Source organism: Condylura cristata, unplaced genomic scaffold, assembly GCF_000260355.1.
Source record: "Condylura cristata isolate star-nosed mole 26May11 unplaced genomic scaffold, ConCri1.0 scaffold00015, whole genome shotgun sequence".
In the NCBI taxonomy this organism is placed as follows: Eukaryota; Metazoa; Chordata; class Mammalia; order Eulipotyphla; family Talpidae; genus Condylura; species Condylura cristata.
In genome coordinates, this window is record NW_004567116.1 from 6638382 (window position 1) to 6664360 (window position 25979).

The 25979-nt window shown below is 36.4% G+C and overlaps 3 protein-coding genes and 1 pseudogene across 3 annotated transcripts; all 4 read right to left on the reverse strand.

Annotated features, from left to right (window-relative positions):
• Positions 1-2982: 2982 nt before the first annotated feature.
• Positions 2983-3930, reverse strand: LOC101631503 (olfactory receptor 8J3-like). Its single transcript, XM_004683473.1, has one exon. It carries the CDS (start codon positions 3928-3930, stop codon positions 2983-2985), a length of 948 nt encoding a protein of 315 aa, XP_004683530.1.
• A 4460-nt stretch (positions 3931-8390) lies between these two features.
• Positions 8391-9334, reverse strand: LOC101631743 (annotated as a pseudogene).
• A 7066-nt stretch (positions 9335-16400) lies between these two features.
• On the reverse strand, positions 16401-17342 carry LOC101634691 (olfactory receptor 8K3-like). The gene has a single exon (XM_004682780.1). The coding sequence runs from the start codon at positions 17340-17342 to the stop codon at positions 16401-16403; it is 942 nt and encodes a 313-aa protein (XP_004682837.1).
• Positions 17343-23487: 6145 nt separating this feature from the next.
• On the reverse strand, positions 23488-24429 carry LOC101634924 (olfactory receptor 8K3-like). Its single transcript, XM_004682781.1, has one exon. The coding sequence runs from the start codon at positions 24427-24429 to the stop codon at positions 23488-23490; it is 942 nt and encodes a 313-aa protein (XP_004682838.1).
• Positions 24430-25979: the final 1550 nt, after the last annotated feature.

The window sequence follows — 25979 nt, forward strand, 5'->3', positions numbered from 1 at the left end:
CTATTTTTTTTTATTAAAAAATATCAACCATAATAGCACAAAGGGAAAGAAAAATCTGCATTATTTTGATAGGTCTGTCCCTGGGTCTAGGCAGACACAACCCCAAATGGTCCCAGTTCTGGTTACAAAGTACCTTCCTATTTTTAAATTTATTTGAATAATTTATTTCTTAACCCTCCCTATAGTGTACAAATTAATCTTCATAGTTATGTTAATAATGCAAATGCTGAAAATGGAGAAGGATGGGAAGTACTATGAGGTGTTTATTGACTTCATTTTATCTCACTAAACCTTTGTGTAAAGGTCATATTATTACCTGCTACAGAGGTGAGGAAGGGAAGATTGAAGTGGACACATCCAGTACCATATCAAGCAGTTGGTCTGAATCTGTTAGATGGTATCAAATTTATGAGCTTCTGACTAGGATTCCAGATGTCACCATTATATTTTCAATAGACTATACAAGGTATTCTATTGTTAGAAAGTTAAACTATTTCCATATTTTGCTCACCATGAATTTGCACATTTTATCTCAAAAACCTAAATTTAATATGATCAAAGAGAATGAGCCCTCATATAATTTTAAAGTATGTTATAATTTAGAATTAAATGGGTATTTTATTTCTAAAAATTTAGAATTAAATGGGTATTTTAATTTAGAATTAAATTTAATTTAGAATTAAATGGGTATTTTATTTCTAAAAATTTCTTTCTTTCAATAAGTGAATTTACAACTGTCCAGTAACTTTTCTTCCATTTCAGTAAAGAACCAGATGTTTGAATTATATTTATCTCTTTTGATTGATTTTAATAATTATTGAAAAGGAAAAAAAATTATTTTTAGGAAAAAGTTAAAATTATAGTGTGAGATTCTTAATATTAACCTTGAATGCTATATTGCTTTTTTACTCTTCTTTTTGTGAGAACAGGGCTGGGAGCGAGCACAATGGAACACTGTGGTGGGTTGAGGGTGTCTAGCTCTTAACTCCGGAAGGGGAAGATCTGTATTTCTAATAGACTAGCAATGATGTAATCCAATATTATCTCAATTTAAAAAAGAAGAGAAAAAAAAAGATACTTAAAATCTAACAAGAAGATAGCAATCCAGAAGATTCACAGTAGTGATTTAAAATAATCTGATTCAGGGCCCTCCCTGGTGGCGCAGCGGGTTAAAGCACAGCACTGAGAATCTAAAGCCGCTTCTGCATGAGTTCCATCCCCGCCTGCCCCGGAGGTGACCACATGGTGTGGCAGACCTCTCCTGACCCGCCTGCTGCTCCCTTCAGCAGTGTACTTTGTAGATCTGCCTGTTCTGTTCCCCACTCTTTCTCTGGTGAAGCCTCTCGCCGCCCCTGAGCCTCTGGCCTGCACCCCAGCTCTGTATGCACAAATAAATAAATCTTAAAAAAAAAAAATAATCTGATGCATTCAAGCTCAGGCTAGACAGGAGGATTTCTTACTAGAAGACTCTGAAGGGGTGGGAGGTCATGGGAGGGTTACCCAGAATTATGAAAACCAAGAAGGAAAGATTTAAGGCTCAAAAGCCTTCAAGCACGCCCCCGGAAAACATGGGTGCTGAGTGCTATGGATAGAAATCCATGATCCTTCAACCTTACCTTCTAGACCTGACTTTGTAACTACTTTTCTACATAAGCCTGGGGATAGCACTTGAACATTTTGAGTCAACTTATTCATGTGTACTTTTAAAAAGGTGGTTAATTTATTTCCCTTCACTTCTTTCCAGTCCTTCAGTTGTTTTTACTTCTTTAAATAATTTTTATTTATTTATTTGAATATATTTATTATTTTTACATATAACTAAATTTAATACTTTTAACAAAACTGATATAAAATCAGAAAAACACTTAAATTTTATTTTACAAAATATATTCCCTTTTTTATTGTTTCACTCCATTGTATTATACTCTAATTTTTAAAGCTCTTATCTTGAACTACTAAGGCCACACTATTACACATCAGTGAGTTAAAGCCCATAGTCCTGAATATACTATTTTAACCTACCCAGGTAGATTAAAAAAAAAATTTAATTCAAGTGATTGGTACAGGGTACTCCAATCTCTCTTAATGACTCTGGAAGCAGTTGACTCATGTTTTTATCAGTGTTTCTGTCCCAGAGGATCTTGTCTCAAAGTGTGATACAAGTATCAAAACGCAGAAAATACCTATGAAAACAATAATGTAAAGAATTTTCATAAACAACCACAATGAATATCTAACTACGTCATGGGACAGTAGGTTCACTACACGTATTTTGAAGACTGATGCAAAGAGCCAAGAGAAAGGAAAACTTTTGCCAAATCTACTATCAAATGGTCAATGAAATAGTGTCCAAAGTGAAAGCATATTCAATGATGATCGTCTCTGATTTACATAAAAATTATATATATGTCGATTGGAATACAAATAATTTCAATCATATTTTGGTTGGCTTCAGAATATAAATTTGTCATTATTTTATTTAATTCAAATGATGTGAGAGTTAAAGAGTTTTATTTTAAATATTGTGTAATTTTGTTAAAGTGCAGGAAACAGGTTTTTGCCATCTGCAATTATGTTTTATTTTTTTTAAAGACAGTGATGGTCTATGCCCAAGCATACCCAGGAGGAAAAGAGAAAGCAAAAAAGAAGAAATAACTACTTTTTTATTCTTTTATTCATATTTTATTGCTTGTTCATAAATTATTGCATACTTTTAAATTAATTTTTTTTACCTGACCTGACTCCTAGGCACACTTCTGTTAGCATACCAATTTGCATATACTTTGGCTAAGGTAATGAATAACGATTTATTCCATATTACCCTCGAAAATCTAAGACTTTTGGCTTACCTTTTGTTCTACTTATTCCTTGAAAATTCTCATGATTACTTTAGTCTCTAAAACAGTCAAATAATCTTTACTTTATTTGACACAATGACAGCCTTTACTGACCATCTTTTCAATTACCTGTAGATTCCTAAAGTTATATAGATTTAACAGCACTGAATGAATTTGTCAGAAACTTCTTTGAGGCATCCTTCACATCCTTATTCCTCAGGCTGTAGATCATGGGATTCAGCATGGGGATCACCAAAGTATAAAACACGGAAGCCATTTTGTCAGTATCTAGCGAATGGCTGCTTTGCGGCTGCACATACATGAATAATAGTGTCCCGTAGAAAACCATAACCGCCATGATATGGGAAGCGCATGTGGAAAAGGCTTTTTTTCTTCCTTCCGCTGAACGCATCCTGAGGATCGACAAAACAATGTTGGAATAAGATAATACCACTGTTATCATGGAAAAAACTAAATTTGTAGTTGCAGATACAAAAACCACTGTTTCTGGAAAGAAAGTATCAGAGCAGGACAAGGGTAATAGAGGGGCAATATCACAGAAAAAATGATTGACCACGTTAGAAGAGCAATAAGCCACAGAGAACACACTGTATGTTGCCACAATAGACGTGGAAACCCCATAGAAGTAGGTGAGGGACACCAGCAGAAAGCAGATTCGCCGAGACACCACCACCGTGTAGAGCAGGGGATTGCAAATGGCCACGTAGCGGTCATAGGCCATCACAGCCAACAGGCAAACCTCAGAAACAATGAAAACCAAAAACACCCCCAGTTGGGTGGCACATTCATAGTAAGAAATGAATTTCTCTTTTACTAAAAAATTGGTCAACATTTTAGGAGCAATGACAGTCGAGTTGCCAAGATTGATGATAGCCAAATGGCGGAGGAAGAAGTACATGGGGGTCTGAAGGCGAGAGTCCACACTGGTGAGGGTGATGATGCCCATGTTTCCTGTCACCGTCAGCCCATAGATGACCAGGAAGACAAAAAAGAGTGGGATCTGGAGGTCTGGACGATCTGAGACGCCCAGGAGAATGAACTCTGTGACCCGAGTGAGATTTCCAGGTGCCATGTTAGAAACTGGGGATTCATCTGTTTGGAGACCAAAAGAAACGGGGTTATAATCTTCAAAGCATCACTATCTAGGCCAGTCAAGAACAATTCATTGGGTCAGATTTCCTGGAATCATGTATAGTTTTGTCAAGGATTTACTTCCTTAGTTTCTTCTTAAATGATAAATAGATCATTACTTGGCAAGCAGTGGTAGCCACACTTAATTTCTTTTGTCTTCTTAAAGATTTCTTTATGCTGACATTTCTTACTTTCTCCCAAGAATAAATGATTTAGATATCTTCTTGACCTATTCTCTTTATTCTGTTTTCTAAAACATCCATTTGATAGCTGTCCATATCTGTTAATTGATTATTCTTTTTTCATTTTATTGACTCAGATAAAGCATACAGATAAATGTATTCAGACTTTTTTTTTTTTTTAGGTTAGTGGTCTCTTTGCAGCTTTTAAAAAGAATATCTGTGGAAAATATTAATTTTCATATTATATTACACTAGGCTTTCCTGAATACTGCATAGTTTCTCTTCTCTCTTTTAACTCTTTTTGCCCCGCACATTTATGCAACTTCACCTATGCTTTGCATATATATGTGTGTGTGTGTGTGTGCATGTATATATAATATATATATAAATTTATATGATGTCATAGCATTATCTTAAATTTATGAAATATAAAATATGGCCTTAATTTTTAGCTGACTTAATAATTTAACACATTTTTACAATTTTTCATAATAAGAATAATAAGAAACAGCATCCTTACTTTCAGAACTTCTCTGACATTTACATTGTATATGTTTGCGGAAGATTCAACATGCCATTATAAGTGAACCTGAATATTTTTCAAGAGATGATTATTTCAAGAATATCACCTGTTCTTATGTAAACTAAAAGCCCTTTCCAATCACATTTTATAGTTTTATTGGCCAAGAAGCACCTGAAACACGTGAAGATTTGAAGCTAAGTTCTAGAGAGTGAGGATCATATGATCATTGAATATTGTCTTGACACTTCAGCAAAAAACAATGCCGGAATATGGACATCTGTATTTTGTTTGCAAACTGAAACAGTAGATACTAATAAGTGAGATCACTGATGATCTCTTCCTTCACTTTCACTTGCAACATACAAATGCCACTCTAATTCTCACAAATATGGCTCTTTAACATCTAGCCAATTCACAATTTAAAAACACACACACACACAACACACACAATTCCAGGAACTCAATTAATGAAGGACAAAATGGTAGGGAGTACCAGCTCTCAGTGACTGTAAATGTTTCCATGGTCATAAGCCAGGAATCATAGGAAGTTACCAAGGCTCAGCTGATAAACAAAATCAAATATCCTACTCACTTACCTTTAAAAGGGTATTAACTTTCTTCTCCCTAATTCCTGCTAGTTCTTTGGGTAGTGTGAATTTATACTTTTCCTCTCCCTTTGTGATTCTCCCTAAGGAAGTACCTTGTAATTCACTCAGGTGATTATACCAAATCATCTGAGAATTTAAAACTTGCCTTGGGGTGCTAATTATTTAGGATACCCTATGTGTTTCCCAGTGAGAAAATGCAAGGAATATTCAAGAGAGGAAAAGAACAGTCACTTTCACAGAGACCTAAGTGATGTAAAGGGTTTCATCACACAGAATCATTAATAGTGTAAAATCCTCTGACATGAGCTTCAGCTGTGCCACACTGGCACAGTTCCAGAAGAAATGATAGAATTGTAAACGAATCAGGGTTTTAAATTATTATTTTAAAAGAGTATGTTTTAGGCACTTGGTTAAAAAAAAAGAGGTATCATTAATAATGTCAGGTAGTTCTTACAATTGCCATATTCTGATGATACCAAGCTCAGATAAACTATGTAATTAGCCCAAAGTCAAATGATCGATAACTGGAAGATTTGACATAATGCCTGATCTTTATCTGAGCCATATATATATATATGTCTTGTCTACTCTTATGATGTCAGATTTGCCTCACATCCATCACTGTCTGCCTTTCTTCCCCTCTTCCTCTCATGCTTTCTCTCCTTTCCCTTCCTCTCCTGCTTCTGTTTTATTTTTTGTTGTTGTTAGTTCTCTTTCCTACTTCTTCCATATTTTCAGACATTATGGTATACTTAGGATCATCCCTCAGTTCTAGAATCAGTCAAATGTCAAAGGAGCCTGATTCCTTTTATCTAAGAATGATACTTGAAACTAATATCTGGGCAGTAGATGTGTTCATTTCTAATGATGTTTCATCTGAACCACTTATTTTAATTAAGTCACTTCATGTATACCGATTAATATAATTAATTACAATTAATTAACCAGTTTTTAATTAATTAGATCACAATGAACTGGTTTAATTGTCATTAACTAATCAAAGTGGATCATTTGTCTCAAATCTTTGGTCATAATAGAGGATATAAGCTTTTTAATTCCCAGCCGTTCTTCTGTAATTCCTCTTTAAGGAACTTTGAGGTGAGTTGACTCTAGTCTAGGAATTATTTTTACTGTACTTTATCATGGATCTTATAGTTAATGCATACTCAAGCTCTTTGTGATTGGTCTCTATTATCATAAGTTGATAACAATAAACAAGGTGAGTCCCTATTAAACATCAGAAGCTAGTAGGCTTTAGGGGAATTTCCTAAGTCTGATGCTGCTTTCTGATTCTTCAGATTCACTGTGGTTAATATGCTCACATTTCAGAAATACCACACAGGCTTCTCGAGTCACTGTACCATGATTGTTTTCTTTTGAATTTTCCTAACTACATGTGCTCTTTATGACACGGTTAACTTCTGAATATATGGCAAATATCCTGTGGCAGCTGTGGCTGCATCAGCCTAGGGTACACTATGCCATCTTATCTTCCTTTATTCCAATCGTATTCTTTCTGTCATTCTCTTTTGGTCTCTCTTCCCTCACTGCTGTATGTGGAAACACTTAACTTGTTTACCTTTGATATTCCCTTTTGCCTCTCACATCACATTGTTTGGCATGAAAAAGAATCACTTTTGATTGCCAATATAAGAGCTTTCTTTTTTTCATGAGTAACAACTTTTACAAGATTACCCTATTCTATTTACAATGGTAATAATGGTGTCTATACATTTTTAGATATAAAAATTCAATGCTCATCTAATTCCTATCCTCATTGTGTTTCCTCATGTGACTTTTTAAAAAAGGTGAACATAGAACTAGTTGATGAAACCCAATACCCACATCCATTGGAAAGATGAGGAATTAAGTTATTGGAGAATGCTTTTATGAAAAGATTTCTGAAGATTGAGAAACATTTTCACAATGTTTCTTCCAAAGTTCTTCTCATTGCACCGTTTTAAAAAAACATAGGCTTGTTATATTTTCTTAACACTGAGTGTCAACATTTTGTTTTTTGTGAACCATATGAAATGTAGTATTTGGGGGATATTCTTGACATGGTTAGCATAGAGGTATACTTGTTTAAGTCAATTAATTTCTAAGAAAGAGTATTAATCTTTTTCATTGAAAATGCCCAACATGGTTTACTATGTCAGTGGTAAGCCATTAATTTATTATTATATTTGTTAATACAACTGAGTTTTCATAAATCTGAGCTATTATCTGGTCACCTTTATATATTCACAACTGTACAGTAATTTGCAATATATATTCATTGATCAAAACCTGTCAAATAAAAAATTATATGACAGTGAAATTTTCCTTCTAATGACAGAAGGAACTTTGATAAACATGCCCCACTGAATACCTAGTAATGTTACAGGCAATCCATTTAATGCAAACTCTTAAAAAAGACAGACGCCTACAGTGGAAAGAAAGGAAGACAGAGAATACACTCAATACACTCAAGTTTATCAATTAAATGGTACCCAGATTAAAATGCATATTCACTGATGTGACGCTTTGTTTATCATAAAAATACTATTTGACATCAACTGGAATAAAATATAATTTCAGTCATATTTTGGTTAGTATTCAGGACATAAATTTCCAGTAGTATGTTTTCCTCATTAAACATTAAAAAATATATTTTAAATTAACCTGTCAGTTTAATTTTGCTTAGTTATATCAAAAAGGTTTTTAGACATCTGAAATTACCATTCTTGAAGTGGAAATAATCCCACGAAGTGAAAAGTGAATCCAGAGACAAGAAAAATAAACTTACTAAATACTCTTATCCATACTTAGTTGCTACCTTTTAACTTACCACTTTAAAAAAACGTACTCAATTTCCTGACTTCTGTAATTATTTCCTTCAATCTATGCACCTGCATCACACTTGTTGCTTTGTTTCTGTATTAATACCATAGCTTCAAGAGTTCAGTTTAGTTTTTCGTTCACTGTTTCTCAAATCCTGGCTTCATTTATTTCTCAGGTTACCTGTCAGTCAGTCCCCTAACCTTTGTTTTCTCTGACACCCTACAGCAGTTCTAACGGCCAATTCATTTACTTATGAGTTGTAAAATTAGACTGATTTAGAAGCACAAAACGCATTTGTCAGACACCGCTTTAAGGCATCCTTCACATCCTTATTCCTCAGGCTGTAGATCATGGGGTTCAGCATGGGGATCACCAGTGAATAAAACACGGAAGCCATTTTGTCAGTATTGAGGGAATGGCTGCTTTGCGGCTGCGCGTACATGAATAATATTGTCACGTAGAAAATCGTGACCGCCATGATGTGTGAAGCGCATGTGGAAAAGGCTTTCTTTCTTCCTTCTGCTGAGTGCATCCTGAGAATGGACAAAGCAATGTTGGAATAAGAAGCTACAACTATAGTCATTGAAAAAATGTTATTTGCACTTGCCGATATAAAAATCAAAGTTTCTGGGAGGTAAGTGTCAGAGCAAGACAATGCGAGCAGAGGGACACTATCACAGAAAAAATGATTGATCACATTGGAAGAGCAGTAAGCCACAGAGAACACACTGTATGTTGCCACAACAGACGTGGAAGCTGCACAGAGGTAGGTGAGGGATACCAGCAGGGTACATTTCTGCTGAGACATTACCACCATGTAAAGCAGAGGATTACAAATGGCCACGTAGCGGTCATAGGCCATCACAGCTAACAGGAAAACCTCAGACACGATGAAAAACGCAAACACGCCCAGTTGGGTGGCACATTCATAGTAAGAGTTTTCTTCTTTACTAAAAAATTGGTCAACATTTTTGGGGCAATGACAGTCGAGTTACCAAGATTGACAATGGCCAAATGGCGGAGGAAGAAGTACATGGGAGTCTGAAGGCGAGAGTCCACACTGGTGAGGGTGATGATGCCCGCATTTCCTGCCACCGTCAGCCCATAGATGACCAGGAAGACAAAAAAGAGTGGGATCTGGAGGTCTGGACGATCTGAGACGCCTAGGAGAATGAACTCTGTGACTCTGGTGAGATTCCCTGGGGCCATCTAAGAATCTGGAAGTTCATCTGTTTGGGGCCCAAAAGAAGTGGTTAGCAATCTTCAAGAAAGGGAGGAAACAAGGGAGGGAGGGAGCGGTGGGTGGAACTTTCTGTTAGATATCAAGACAATACCGTTAGTAAGATTTCAGTCTTTTCACTATCTGAAAAGCAACTAATTTAAGGAAAAACATCCTTTCCATTTTTTAATTTTCTCTTTCCAAGCTTTGTGTGGTATTTTGGCTATTTTCATAACATTTTCCTGCCCTCACATCTTCTTGTTCTATTTCCTTGGTCAAGTTTTTCTTAATGCTGTCATTGACTATTGCAATGCGCAGACAATAGAAAACACATGGATAGCTTATGTTTTTGACTGAATGTGAGAAATTCTAAGTCCCATCTTACGTCTCTCTGATATTTTTGTGTGTGCATTCTCATTCTGTTCAGAATACAGTTTTAGCCCCTACCCATTTTTTAAATAAAAATTTGTTCTTGTAATTATGAAGATGATGAGTTGGTGAATTAAAATAATTAGAAATTATGGGTTGAAATTTTTAAAAAATGAAAAATTGTTTGAGATTTTTTTTTTGGTCAAAACTAATGTTGATATGGACCAACAGGAAAAATCAGAGATAAGTAGATAAGTCTACCAGTTGGTGGAAGCCAAAACCAGATAACATCTTCATCAGAATTCATATTTGGACATATCTGAGGGAGAGATGAGTGATGAGAGATGGGAGGAATAGATCAAGATTTTCATGATTTTTTGCAATGAGGTCATTGGGCATGATATTTCAATAGTAGAGGATATTATTAAGCTTTGCATGTGTACAAAACAATCATTTAGACAGCTAATATTTAAATCTATTAAACAATGATGTGCTTACACTTACAGATAACAAAATAATTTAGATGATAGCATGTGCTTATCATGTTCAATATTTCTCAAAAAATATCTAATAAACAAATCTTAATATATTTCTAAATTAATCTACATCCCTTCTCACAAGCCTGTTTTGAGATTCCAGCTTTCCTTTTATCCCCAAACACTGTAGGATAGGATATTGCTTCTGTGTTCACTCCTGCATTTTTGTTATTTGACTTCTCTGTTTACCAGTTTTAATATTTTACCTGCAGCTTTCAATCTCCTCTGGAAAACTTCTACTCTCAACCCAAAGGAATGCTTACAAATTGGATCTCCATTATTGCATTGATTACCTTACACTTCTCTAAATACTTCTGTGTATATGTACTGTTTTAATGGACAATTTTCTAAGGAATTTATTTTTCTCTCACAGATTCTTCTATGATACCTGCTGCTTTCCTTTTAATTAAAATTGCAGAAAATATTATGACTTAAGTGATCATAGGGAACAACTATCCATTATTTCCACAGTGATGTAATTTATGAAAGTAATGAGACATAACAATGTCTGTTCTAGGATGTGTGATTCTCTAGGAATCCAGAGACCTGCAGCGAAGCTGCACAGGACAAACTAGACAGGGAACTGCAAGAAAGAGCGTGCAGCAGAACTTTATTGAACACATTCTACTTATATATGCTTCCAGAACAGAAGGCGAATCTGTTCTCACACAAAGTGTCCTTCAATACATTAGAATTTTTTTTTTATTAGAATAAGCCTGTGTGCCTGTTTCTCATGAGGGAGTAGGAATGTTCTATGCTCTACAGATAAGGGACTGGGTCAAAGAGACCTCCAAGGAGAGCAGCTGCAAGACCTTCAGCCTGCAACTGATGGCTTTCCATCCTTACTCAAGCGTTCTCAGTGCACAGTTAACCCTTTTGCCATTCCGCTCAGGGAACATGCAAGACAACAGCAGGAAACACATTTGCTGCTCTGTGTCTCCTGCCCCCAAAGCAATGAAACTGGAAACAAACCTGAAACACTTGGATTATTGGATGAGGCACACAATGCATAGTGCCATCCAACACAACAGAAAGGTGATTTCACTTTCTTTAAGTCATAATTTTGGAGTTTTAAAAAATTATAGAAAAACAAGACAAATATTTTCTACTCACCTCTAGTGGAGAAATTGTTCAGGTTCTTAGAGAGAATCTCTAAATGGCTGTGGCAATGAAAATGGATGGGGCTTTATAAGCCTTTGACGCCCTAACTCTGGAGCACAGGTGACACTAGGGACTGCTAATTGCATCCCCAGAGAAGATGTCACTCTGTATTGGTTCCTTAAAAATATCTCCATTGGGCCCTCCCTGATGGCGCAGCGGGTTAAAGCACAGCACTAAGTTAAAGCCACTTCCGCATGAGTTCGATTCCCGCCTGCCCCGGAGGTGACCACATGGCGTGGCAGACCTCTCCTGATCCGCCCGCTGCGCCCCTCAGCAGTGTACTTCGTCGATCTGCCTGTTCTGCTCCCCACTCTGTCTCTGGTGAAGCCCCTCACCGCCCTTGAGCCTCTGGCCTGTACCCCAGTTCTGTATGCACAAATAAATAAATCTTTAAAAAAAAAAAAATCTCCATCCAGAGGCTTTATTAGGACCCCTCTCCTGACTTCTTGGCATCAATCTGAGCCTGTATTATAGGAATGAGTTCAACTCCATGGCAACTCAAAGACAGTGACAAAAGCTACGTTATCAAAGCCACTCATCTTCATTCAAAGATTCATAATTGCAGAAAATGGAATATCGAAGACCTAGCAATGAATCTAGACTAAACTCTACCTATAAATGATAATTTTATTATGCCATTATCTTCCCTGCATTTGCTACATTGGATACGATTAGCTTAGTTTTTATTTAAGGAATGAAGTAAACTTTCAAGGGAGGATTGTCTTCCAAAAAACAAACAAACAAACAAAAAAACTTCCAACAGATTATTATATTACTTTTATTTTTTATGATTTTACTTCTGGTGAGAAGAGGCAGGAAGTAAGTTGGAGTCAAATAGCATATTTAAAAATGAAGTTTTCGTATTATTTTTGAACTTTTCTATTACACAAATATATTTTAACCACTGGCTATTTTAAATATGTACTTTTATGCATGTAGTGACTAATAAAGCTAAGTAGTATTCCAGTTTTAGTAAATCTTGTGCTTCTGAAGTAAGCACCAGACTCATCCAACTCTAGAAAGAATTGCTTCTGCTATAATTCTCTTCTCTGTGGTAACATTCTCTTTATAGCAACACTTTTGTCACAAGATTTTTCTCTATTGGGTTTAAATTTGCACCTGCAAGGACATTTGAAAAAGTATGAATGCATGAACATGGGATTGTAATGGATGTTTTACAAGAACATTAGCAAACAAGTCACATGAAAAACCTAGGTGTGGTGACTTTGGGCTCATCATATAAATTTCCCACCCTGTTCTCAAATCAGATTGTCAAATATCAAAGGAGTTTCAGATGAAAAATGTTATTAGAAACTAGTATCTGGTTACTGGTTGTGTTTCTTGCTGGTGAGATGCTCACATGCTATCCCAGGCTCCTCAATGAGTGAGCCAGGCTGAGCCAGGCTGAGCCAGGCTGTAAGCTCATGGTCCTGCTCCTGCAGTTTACAAACATGCAGGGGGTTCATTGTGGATGTTTGGAATTTTTGTTTGTTTGTTTTGCCAGAGGGTTCTCCATGGCAAACAGAAGTCATTGATCTTCTAACTTCAATCTCTTGAGCAGAAGGTAGGGCAGAGGTAAATGTTTTCCAACATGTCCAATAAAATGTAGATTTTTTTTGTCTGATCATGTGTTTATACATAGCTATAATTATTTATGCATATAGCCCTCAGATTGTATAGTACGTTGAACATGAGTTTATTCTTTTTTAAATTATATATATATATATTATTTTATACCATTCTTCATTTTGTAAATTTTTTCCATCTCAGTTGTAATCCCCATGGATTTACCATCACCAATGCACCCATGTGCCATCACCATAATCCCATATGTTTTCCATATGTTTTGATCCTGTTCCTCTCGCCTCCCCTGTAGAATGTTTCTGCTTTATAGTTGTTCACTGATTTTCATTTTTACTTTATTACAATGACTTTTGTTTTGCTTGATCCCTTACTCTCCTGCTATGAGTGAAACCATCCGGTACTTTTCTTTTTCTTTCTGGCTTTTTTCACTAAGTGGAACGTGAGTTTACTCTTGTGTAACTAGCACTAATCCATTATCACATAAATCATTGGGTCTTTGTGTTTTTTTCTGTAATCTCCTAACTCAATAGTGAACAACTATCACTGATGATGTTATTATCCATTTACTTAATTCTTTAATTCAGTTTAATTGCATAGTGACTTAAGAATTTTTAAACCATGTGTAATTTTATAGCTGGAGGACGGAGCTACAAACATTTATTTTTTTAAGAAGCCAGGCCCAATGTATTATTGTACTGAAGTAAGGGTGGTTGTCAACACTGCAGTTACAGTTAATTGTACCTTAAGTATTACACACTCGTTTCCAATGAAATTTTAGTCAGGACATTGGTCAGGGAAGTTTAACCCCAAAGAATCTTTCCCTTCATTAATAAACGTACCCTCCTCTTTTTCAGTATATGAATGCCTTTCCTTTTGTGTAAACCCTTGCCATGTCTAAATAGAATGCTGACTGTTAGAACTCTAAATTTGTGAATTTTGTTATTTTCAAAAATAGGATGTTGCTTCCTAAGCAGTTTCTTTTGTGGTTTTTTTTTTCTTTCACAAATAACTGTCATATGCAAGCTGGATTTCTCGTGTATACTTTTTCCATCCAAGGGTTTAACTCTATCCATTGTCTTCATAAAATGCCATCCAATTTCTGAAAATCATCTGCAGTCAACATTTCTCAACGGGCTCCATGTTTCCGTCCGCTTTTTGGTAACAGTTTTCACATTATATGTCTTACAGAAAATTACTTCCACTGAGATACCTTGACTAAATCCCTTAAGAAAACAGAACATAATCCGAAGTACAATTTTGTTGTTTTTCCTTTAGTGTCATCAGTGTTTAAATTACAGGAATTCGGGCTGCGGCTCGCCTGCAGTGCTGTGCTTTAATCCATTGCACCACCATGGGGCGCTATATATATATCTATCTATATATGTGTATATATACACATATACATACATACATATACATATACATATACATACATATATATATATATAGTGTTTTATGTCAATGTTTGTCAATAAAAATAATATAATCTGGTCTGGGCTTCCTGGTGGTGCAAGGGGTTAAATCAGAGCATTATGAAGCCACCTGGAGCTACCGCGGATATCCAGACATCCTGTGAAATTAGTGTTTTTACAGAGGCTTAAATTGTTTAAACTATGTATTGAAGATGAATATTCTGAAGAACTATCACAGGTCATTTGGTGGTTTCCCCTCTCCTCCCCAACAGCTCTACACACATTTTCTGAATTAGTGCTTTTGTTTGAATTTCTAAAATTATTTCGATCTCAGAAAAAGCAGAAAGTCTCCATTTGGCCCAGATGTGCAGAGCTAGTGAGCTTCTAGGTCTGCTGTCTGCTAAGTGAAAACCTTGGAAATCTGAGAGGCAGGATGGGCAAAAAGGAGGAGGCCCAATGGACCATGTGTGCCTTGATGGTGTGTTGTGTGGCAACATCTGAAAGTGATATTTTTTGAATGCCAATGTGAGTTACCGCAATAAGAAATACAGCCGCGTGAAAGAGAATCAACAAATTTAATTGCCATAGAGTATACTTCTTACAAAAGCAATTACATCATATCTCGTATGAAAGAAATACTCTTATTTTTCAGAGAGGTAAGGAACAGTGACAAGCCATGAGGCTAAAATAAGCAGCCAGCAATCAAGGATAACCTGGTAAAAACAAACTTTAAAAAATGGAAACTGCCACGGAGTCTTCAAGAAATATATATTTTCTCCAGCTTTATCAACATTATATTAAATGTAGTTGTACAGTATGTTGATTTTATATAAATATGAATTGCAATATAAGTACAACTGTATTAAATCTCCAGCACATCATGAAGTTGCTTTTTTTTGGTAGTGCAAACACTTAAGATTTACTTTCTTAGTAACTTTCATGTACACAATACATTTTGTTAACTATAATGAAGGAAAAATTATTTAATCACAAACTACTGGTGTAGAGAAATTGAAAGGGAAAAAAAGACATGCTGATCATGTGAGCTGCTGAGTTGCTAAGTATATTGAGTTATTAGACTCTCTAGCACTCATACAGAAGCATAATAGCACTAGAGAAAAGAGAGGACCCTAACACCTCCAAGTGAAATGGAATATTTGCGCAAATTCAGATGGCTGCCAACTTCACATCAATCTAGTACACTGAACCACCTGGACACCACAATTATCAAGTTAGATTTTTCACACCTGCCATAGAAGACACTGAAGGCTAAAAGCGTGTGCTTACTCGCACACATGCACAAGCACACGAAGACGATGAGCTTTTTTTCTTTTTTCTTTTTAAGAATTGTTTACTTACTCATACAGAACTGGGGTACAGGTGAGAGGTGCAGGGGTAGTGAGAGGCTTCCTCAGAGACAGAGTGGGGAGCAGGGCAGGCTGATTGACAAAGTACACTGCTGAGGGGAGCAGCGGGTGTGTCAGGAGAGGTCTGCCGCGCCATGTGGTCACCTCCGGGGCAGGCGGGGATCGAACTCATGCGGAAGTGGCTTTAGCTTCTTAGTGCTGTGCTTTAACCCGTTGCACCTCCTGGGAGGGCTGACAGTGAGCTTCTTTAACAGATGGAATAGTGTAGAGCATGGTAACACTCTTTTGTACGCACTGTTTCCTTTCTCCCCCGGTCATAACTACACTCTTTACTTGCTCTTAGGGCTAATAGTTCCCTGCCCCATTCTTTGATAATTCTTTGTAATTCATCTCTCCACCTTAGTTCAGCCAATAATCAGGCCAAGATTTTTCCTGTCTTGTTCACTATTTGCAGCGCACAGCAGTGAGATGGACACTTTCTCAGAAGGCAACCTTCAAATAGAAGTTGAAAATATGTGTACTTATTCTTGCTTCTAGAGACATAAGAAACAGAGTTTGAAGTTTATCATCAAATTCATAAGGATTATGAATTAGCATAATAATTTATAATCATGTTGTATATACACCTTAAGAAAAATAATTGTAAATTTTTTTCCACACCCTTTGTAGTGCATATTTTACATCTTTGTTCCTCAAGCTATAGATTAAGGGATTCAACATGGGGATAACAAGGGTATAAAATATAGAAGCCACTTTATCAGTGTCAAAGGAATGGCTGGATTTGGGCTGCACATACATAAATATTAGGGTCCCGTAGAACACAGTGGCCACTGTCAGGTGGGACCCACAGGTGGAAAAAGCTTTGTGCCTCCCCTCAGCTGAGTTCATCCTGAGAATGGCTATAAGGATGAGCAGGTAAGACACGAGAACGATCAGAAGAGAGAAAATCAAATTAAAGCCTGCTAAGATGAGAATGATCCATTCAATTTCATTGGTATTTGAACAGAGCAAAGATAACAAGGGGAGACTATCACAGTAGAAATGGCTGATAACATTGTAGCTGCAAAAGGATAGTTTAAAAATCTTTATGGTGACTAGAAGAGAAACAAATGTGCTATAGAGATAAGGCACAGCCACCAGCCCCAGGCAAACCCTTTGTGACATGACCACTGTGTAGAGCAGGGGGTTACAGATGGCCACGTAGCGGTCGTAGGACATGGCCGACAGAATAAAGAGTTCGCTAATGATGAACACAAGGAAAAAAGCCAACTGTGTGGCACAAAGACAATAGGAGATTGTATTTTGTTCTGCAACAAAATTTACGAGCATTTTCGGTCCCACGGTTGTTGAATAACCGAGATCAGTAAAAGCCAGGTGCTTGAGAAAAAAGTACATGGGTGTTTGTAGTTTGGCGTCCATCGTGGTGAGGATGATCATGCCCAAGTTGCCCAGCAGTGAGAGCATGTAGATGGTGAGGAAGAGCCCAAATAACGGCGCCTGGAGCTCAGGGCGGTCGGTGATTCCCATGAGAATGAACTCAGTCAGCACTGTCAGATTCTGTTTGTCCATCTACGTTAGTCGGGACAGATATTCTGGAAAGAGATATTAACACAGTCACTGTGTCCTTTCTTAGAGAAAAATTATTATCTGAAGCAGTATAGACGCTGTATTTGGAAATCAGTCCTACTTAAGGTATTTGGAAATCAGTCCTACACATTAGCATGTGCATGAATGTAGAGATGTTGATTCAGCTCAGTTGGGATGCCCTTCTACTCCAACAAATATTTCTGCTATCTAGAGATGTTCTGTTTTTCACAGCAGAGAGTTGGGATGTTTGTGATTTTTCATTTAGAATTCAGTTAAGTTACTAAGTAGCATAGTAGTTCCAATATCCAGCTCACAACAAAATTCAATAAATAATAACAACAGTGCATGGCTGAAAAACCCTTTTCCTGTAGAGATGGGTAGGTAGACAGGTATACAGTTATATAAATATTGGCATAAAAACCAAAAATAGTTAAAATTTCATGTATTGTATATCTGGGTGTTTATTGTACTGTTCTTTTTATCATATATCTAATGATCACATAATGGCACTTATAAAATAAATGTATAATATGATACAATATATGCCATGATAAAATAAATTCTTCAAGCCACAAGTTCCCATATATATATATATAAATGATAGATATAGATATATAAATGATAGATATATATTTATATCTTCTATCACATACACATGATATATATATATATATATATCCATTGTTTATATATATCCATCATTTATATATATTCCCATATATATGTATATGATGGATATACATACATACATACATATATATATATATATAAATAAATGTATAGATTTTTATCATTCCTAACTTAAAAGAATAGTTTGGGCACAATAAGAAGTTATCTAAGACTTCATTCTCAAACATAAAATTAACAGTTTATCTCAAGGTTGTTAGGAAAAATGAAGGAGGATTCAGTGATTCAATGTGTATATTTTTCTGGAAGAAGTCATCAAATGCCAAGTCCATCATAGATTTGCAATTTAATAACATAATGATAATTTATCTGAAAACTTTTCTTTGCTTATGTCAATTTACAGCCTCTGTAAGAAATGAGTCAGCAAGGTTATACTGATGGTAAGGAACATGTTAACCAGAATATTCTTTATTTATCCCAGTTCTCAACTTCCCCCTCTCCATAACTAAATTTCAACAAATTCGATTGCTATCTTATTTTTTTTCTATTTTGATAACATTTTAATGTTATTGTTATATAAATTTGCTTAAAATATTACTAGTCCCCTTGGGATATTGTCATTAAATCGAGCTATAGTAAATCATACGTAACAAATTAGATGCATTTTATTTTGCAACAAACTATGCAAATATGAAGGCATTTGGTGGAATTGGGAGAAGAACGGTCACCAAAATTGGTTTATATAATGAAATTCATAAAGATTCTCTTTAAAGAGAGAATCACTGATAGATGGCAACATAGAGACATAAGGAAATACCCTAAGGATACAATTTTCATGGTTTCCAAGATGTGACTGGAACTTTTTAAACAATGACATAGTATTTGATGGAACGGTCACAGAAAATATCCCCAAAAGTCCTCAGATTAAAATACTGAAGTAAGAGGTAGATGGATAACAAGTTGACTTTAGTAATTGTGGGCATTAATGCTTCTGGTTTTGACTTTAATAATTATGGGCATTAGTGCTGCTGTTAGTAAAAAAGGAATAGAAATTACACTGTTTATAAAAAAAACTTGCACATCAGGAGTCTATGAGTGAGTGATAAGCAAAAATACATTGCACCACTTAAAATGTAAACATAATTATGTATTATTTGCTCGTTACTCGTTTAAAATCTTGTTCATAAATTTGTAAACCTCTGAATTCAAACCTCTGAATTCTACGCTGCCTGAAGCACAGTCCTTTTTCATGTTAGAAATATGTGTTAGAAGAGAAACAAATAATACTGGAGAAATAGTAAGTCAACTTAAACATTTTAATTGAATGGGTTTGCTTATTGCTACTTCTTTGTCTTTTCTTAGCCTTTGCAATCCTGGGAAAATGAATAAACAAACTGCACATTCTTAGCACCAGGTTTTCAATAGGTACAGAAAGATGAAAGCATTTCCTCTCATCAGCGGTAGAGTTCTAGAAAAAAATTGCTCTTTCAGGATCTCCCTCGTGGCACAAGGGGTTAAATCTCATCACATGAAGCAGTCACCAGCCACTGAGGTCTGAGTTTGATCCCAGCCAGAGAAATGACCCCCATGGTGCAGTAGACTTTTTCTCTTTCCTTTGCTGCTCAGCAGTGTATTTCAGTCCATCAGCTTGTTCTGCTCCCTACTCTGTCTCTGGTGAATCCTCTCATCCCTGCATGCCTCTGGTTTACACCCCAGTTCTTGTATGCTTAAATAAACAAATCTTTTTTTAATTAAAATCATTGCTGGCCCTCCCTGGTGGCGCAGCGGGTTAAAGCACAGCACTGAGAATCTAAGACGGCTTCCACATGAGTTCGACTCCCGCCTGCCCCGGAGGTGACCACATGGCTTGGCAGACCTCTCCTGACCTGCCCGCTGCTCCCCTCAGCAGTGTACTTTGTCCATCTGCCTGTTCTGCTCCCCACTCTGTCTCTGGTGAAGCCTCTCACCCTCCACATCTCTGGCCTGTACCCCAGTTCTGTATGCATAAATAAATAAATCTTTAAAAAAAAAATCATTGCTTTTTCATAGTTTAATATCATTGCTGAAAACTCAATTTCAATTTTTAAAAGTTGTACCCATTATGTAATTATACCCATTTTTGTCAGATATTAAAATGAGAAGGATGCTGGAAACTTTACCACTGCCACAAAACTTGACACCCAAAGTCTCCCAGTTATCCAAATGGTGTGAGTTGTGAGATATCAGAACCTTTTTCCTCATTAAAACATGATGAGAAAAAAATTCAATATCCAAGTTATCAGGAATTGTTAACTTAGTTTGGAGGGGGTCACAAAAAACTAAAAATACCTAAACAACTATTTAAAAGAACAATATTAGGGACTAACTGCATTTGCTTAATTGTGTCACTTAAAAATATCATGTCTGGTGCTGCACTGGCTCTAAGTTTTGGCATTTTTCTATTATAGATAAAACATATAAAATGAAGATGCTGTGTTTTGACAAAGTCTCAAAGCGCTTCTGATCATCCAGTACCTGAATCCATGTGAAAATGTTAATAATAGTACGAGGAGACAAGGGCAGAAATCCAAATTCTGCTCAGGCTAGAAAGGAGAGGGAAACAAAGAACTTTTTGCTAGGACTTTGCCATGAGATTAAAGCAGAACTCGGCAAGTGTCACTGTCTCGCTGTGGACATTGGCGACACGCATAGCTTGTGAATATGTTTTTACCTGTAAAGCAGTGTCTGTCTTGATTCCCACGTGTGTTTCTGAGCATGGCATATTGAGAACAATTTATAGATTTTTTCACATTTTGAGACTCTCCCTGAGGAGAAGCCAACCAATTTGTTGATTATGCCAAAAGCATATGAGAACATAATAAAATACCAGGAGGTTGGCTATTAATTCTCAGGGACAACTGGTATTCACCAGTGAGTACCTTTGTTTGCTTGTTTCATTAATTAATTGATTGAAACTTCTATTTATTTTTTCACTTTCCACTTGTAACACAAGAGGCTTTTTTTTTTTTAGATTAGTGATTAAAAAAATATTTCCAGGGCCCTCCCTGGTGGCGCAACGGGTTAGAACGCAGGACAATGAAGCTGTGGCTGCCACTACAGCACGACATCAATTGCGGGCCAGGAAGGTGACCCACATGGCACCTTCCTGACCCAGCCGCTGCTCCCCTCAGCCTGTTCTTCTCTTCATTCTGTCTCTGGTGAATCCTCTCATCCCCTGCCCTGTACCCCAGTTCTTGTGTGCATAACTAAATCTTTCAAAATGTTTCTAATTTAATTTTCTTTATTGAGGTAACATTTTGTTCTACATAAGAATCTTGATTAAATGTTGTTTAGGGTACATTGAATCCCCATTTCTGTAGTGGTCTCCTCAAATAGGTGACACACTGGAGAAGAGATTGCATTGTTTTATTATATCACTCAAAATTTACATGAAATTAAAATGTATATTTTACAATGTAAGGTGCTGTTTGCTTATGTTGTCTTGCCTCCTTAGAGACAGAAATTCTCATTTTCTCTTTTCATAGTGAGTTGCAATTATTGATTAGTTAGAACATTTTATTAAGAATTTTTCTTCAAATCTTATGTATTTAATCATTTTATTTTTATTATCAATGTACTCTGGAGATGTAACATTTTTGTGCATTGCACACATTACTATACATTTGTAACTCTCTAAATTCTATTGCTGTATTTTTAGGCACTTTAGTTATTTGCTATCCTCTGATATTGACTTTTTCTATTAGAATTCATGGCATATTCTTAACAAATTTTGCTCGCTCACTTATGTAGGTAGATATTTTGTTTAACTGTCCACTATTTTCAGCACATTAAAGGGAGAACTCTGAATTTACCCCTCTAAAAATGATGTGAATGATACTCTACATGACATACCTGTCACATATCTACTGTTTGTGTATATATGTGGTTGTATGTATCATACCTAGAGGCTACATTATACATATGATTATATATAGGAGACACTATGCTGATAGCCAGTACCTTGGATTCTCCAATAGCTTTCTTGAAGGGGTTATTTTCTTCATTTACTTTCTGGATTTTGTGTTATTGTTGTATAGAGGGATGAGTAATTACACAGTACAATACACTGATATGTTTGAGGAAATTTGTCCAGAAGGCATACGAGCATACATTTTTACAAGTAGTATACCTTCTTTATGAATATAGCATAGACCAAACAATGGGATTATCACCTTTTACTCCTTAAAAATGTAATTATGAAATCAATGCAGTGAAACAATGGGTGATAATAAAAATATAGAAAACCCTCATATGAACCAAATTTGAATAAATTGAACCACATGAAAGCCAGACAATGAACAGTTCATCATAAAATAACCTTATCTTCAAATACACAAAACTTTAAGAACATTATTTTTAAGCATTATTTTTAATTTTGCAGAAATGAGGAAATGCAACAATACATGTACAAAACACACACTTAGGAGTAAAGATTAAATTTATAAAAAAGGAAGATACTTTTTTTTTTTTTTAAAGATTTATTTATTTGTGCATACAGAACTGGGGTACAGGCCAGAGGCTCAGAGGAGGCGAGAGGCTTCACCAAGACAGAGTGGGGAGCAGAACAGGCAGATGGACAAAGTACACTGCTGAGGGGAGCAGCGGGCAGGTCAGGAGAGGTCTGCCATGCCATGTGGTCACCTCTGGGGCAGGCCAGGATCGAACTCATGAGGAAGTGGCTTTAGATTCTCAGGGCTGTGCTTTAACCCGCTGCACCACCAGGGAGGGCCAAGAAAAAAAAAAAAAAAAAAAAAGGAAGACACTTTAAGCATCCATGGGAGAAATGAACACATCCATTTTAACTGAGCTGTCCATTGGTATACACAGCCCGTCGAGATTGATAAAGCTAAATGTAGCGCTCATGTGGGTGCTGAAACATCAAGTATGTTCAGGGCTGAAATGTGGAAACAACGGCCTCAATAAGAAAGGAATAAGATTGTAGAGCCCAATAAGGAATGGGGCATTAAACAAATTCAGTTTAAAAGCATCCACTACACTAAACTTCCTAAATCACAATCTGATCTTACCATAATTTGCAGGATAGAATGAAGGCTAAATGAATGAGCTTACATTAAAACACACACACACACACGCACATACATAAACATAGATGCATCAATGTTTATTTGAACGGCTGAGAATAAAACAACCACTTTGCCCTTTCCTGTAACTAGTGTTTTGTCACACCTGATACAACATACCCTCTCTCCTATATTCTCATGGGCTAGAGCACTTTAACTCTATTCTATCAGAGTATTTACTTAGTTATTAGCTTTCTTTGCATTCTTCCCCTTAAAGGTGACAACTCATTTCAATGGCTTGCAGGTTGTGTTAATTAGCTCTTAAAATAATTACTGTTCTCTAAATACAGGATGAACTTGTTTGCATTTTCCCCTGAAAGCAAACACATAACGTTTGAAGTCCACAGCCTAAATTACAGGAATCAAATTGACAATGAACTTTAAGAAAAGACATTGCTGAGTTTATTCCAAGTTCGATGCATTGCGTGCTTTACGTCTTTGTTCCTCAAGCTATAAATCAAGGGATTCAGCATGGGGATGATGAGGGTGTAAAATATAGATGCCATTTTATCAGTGTCAAAGGAATGGCTGGACTTGGGCTTTACATACATAAATGTTAGGGTCCCATAGAACACTGTGACCACTGTGAGGTGGGACCCACAGGTGGAAAAAGCTTTCCGCCTCCCCTCAGCTGAGTTCATCTTGAGAATGGCTATAAGGATGAGCATGTAAGACACGAGAACTATCAGAAGAGTGAAAATCAAATTAAAAGCTGAGAAAATCATTATTAGGAATTCAATTTCTTGTGTATTGGAGCACAGCAAAGATAACAAGGGGAAATTGTCACAGTAGAAGTGATTGACGAGATTATAGCCACAGAAGGATAAATTAAAAAGCTTTATGGTGATTAGAAGAGAAACACATGTGCTATAGAGATAAGGCACAGCCACCAGCCCCAGGCAAACCCTTTGTGACATGACCACTGTGTAGAGCAGGGGGTTACAGATGGCCACGTAGCGGTCGTAGGACATGGCCGACAGAATAAAGAGTTCGCTAATGATGAACATGATGAAGAAAGCCATCTGCGTGGCACAAGAATAAAAAGAAATTGTGTTGTACTCTACAACAAAATTTACTAACATTTTGGGTCCCACAGCTGTCGAATAACCAAGATCAGTGAAAGCCAGGTGTCTGAGAAAGAAGTACATGGGTGTTTGCAGCCCGGCATCCATCTTGGTGAGGATGATCATGCCCAAGTTGCCCAGCAGTGAGAACATGTAGATGGTGAGGAAGAGCCCAAATAACGGCGCCTGGAGCTCAGGGCGGTCGGTGATTCCCATGAGAATGAACTCGGTCAGCATTGATAGATTGTGCTTTTCCATCCAACTTTATCAGCAAATCAATCTATTCTGAACAGAAGGATAGTAGAGTCAATAGGTTTCTACTAGTAAGATCTGGAGAAATCTCGAGTTTTTTTTTCTTTTTGTATATAAAGCTGGTATAACTAAAACAAAGTAAATTAAAATTATTTAAATTTCCTTAAAATGTTATATCCCCTGAAAACATAACATATGTATCTAGAAATATAAACAGCAATGAAATGGGAGGCATAAATTTGTGGTTTCTTCCCAAGAAATTTTTGTTAATTTTTAAATTATGTTTTGAATATTGTGACGACTGAGGGAGGTGTGATAATAACAACTCATTAGCATTGGCGAGGTTGCTAGTGCTTTATATATCAGGGTGGCCTCCACTGACATACAGAGGGATTATACAGTCAAAAATGCCAAAGGACCAAGTTTGGCAGAAAAAGATTATACATGTATGCATCGTGTATGTATGTGTTTTGTGTGCATGTATATGTGTGGATGTAGCTATTACAGATAGAGATACATGGATTGGGTTATGGATAAGATATAGGTATTGACAAATGTAGATGTAGGAATCAGAAATTAAAAAATAATTGTACAGAATTCATGTGTTAGGTTTATAGGTGATTATTAAATTTTTCCTTTCTGTACGATGACAATTTCATCATTACAATTACAAAATTACTGTCACATAGTATGTTATGATGCAGCTGTTACTATATCATTGAATAATCCAAATTCCAATTATATGCGGAAGATTTAGTAACCCCCTACTTTAAAACATGTTCATGTGAATACACCTATGTCCACAGGTGAAACAGGATGAAACAACACCTTTGAAGAAATAGGACAGAGGTGTGAAAATGAAAAATTCTTGTAGATTGTACTTGTTATCATTTGTCTTGCTACAGGGAATCTCCCCCATATTTTGGCATATACACAATCATAATTTGTAGGCAAATGTAGCTATCCTAATCTCCTTATACAAATAAGCAAAACTCAACTATTTATTTATTTATTTAAAGATGTATTTATTTATTCATACAGAACTGGTGTACAGGCCAGAGATGTGGAGGGTGAGAGGCTTCACCAGAGACAGAGTGGGGAGCAGAACAGGCAGATGGACAAAGTACACTGCTGAGGGGAGCAGCGGGCGGGTCAGGAGAGGTCTGCCGCACCATGTGGGTCACCTCTGGGGCAGACGGGGGTTGCGGAAGTGGCTTTAGCTTCTTAGTGCTCTGTTTTAACCCGCTGCACCACCAGGGAGGGCCCTCAACTATTTTTTATAATACTGTCCTAAAGATGAGTGAGAATTAATGTCTTAATGTGTTTATGGTTTCTGGAAGTCTTTATTTGTGTTGAAATTCTGAAGTGTAGACCTTGTTACCTGAAATGGCCTCTTGCTATGTACTCACATTCTTATTATGTGACCTAATATCTTTATCCAGAGAGTGGTAAAGACTAAGTGACAAGTGATATTATCCAGACAACTGCCCCAGGTCACCCCTACCGTGCCCAACTCTAATACTACAGCTCAGCCATCAAGTGCTCTTCTTTGTTTA

What these genes read in the sequence shown, in the direction of transcription:
- LOC101631503 (XM_004683473.1), bottom strand. Translation starts at nt 3,930, where the DNA reads ATGGCACCTGGAAATCTCACTCGGGTCACAGAGTTCATTCTCCTGGGC.
- LOC101634691 (XM_004682780.1), bottom strand. Translation starts at nt 17,342, where the DNA reads ATGGACAAACAGAATCTGACAGTGCTGACTGAGTTCATTCTCATGGGA.
- LOC101634924 (XM_004682781.1), bottom strand. Translation starts at nt 24,429, where the DNA reads ATGGAAAAGCACAATCTATCAATGCTGACCGAGTTCATTCTCATGGGA.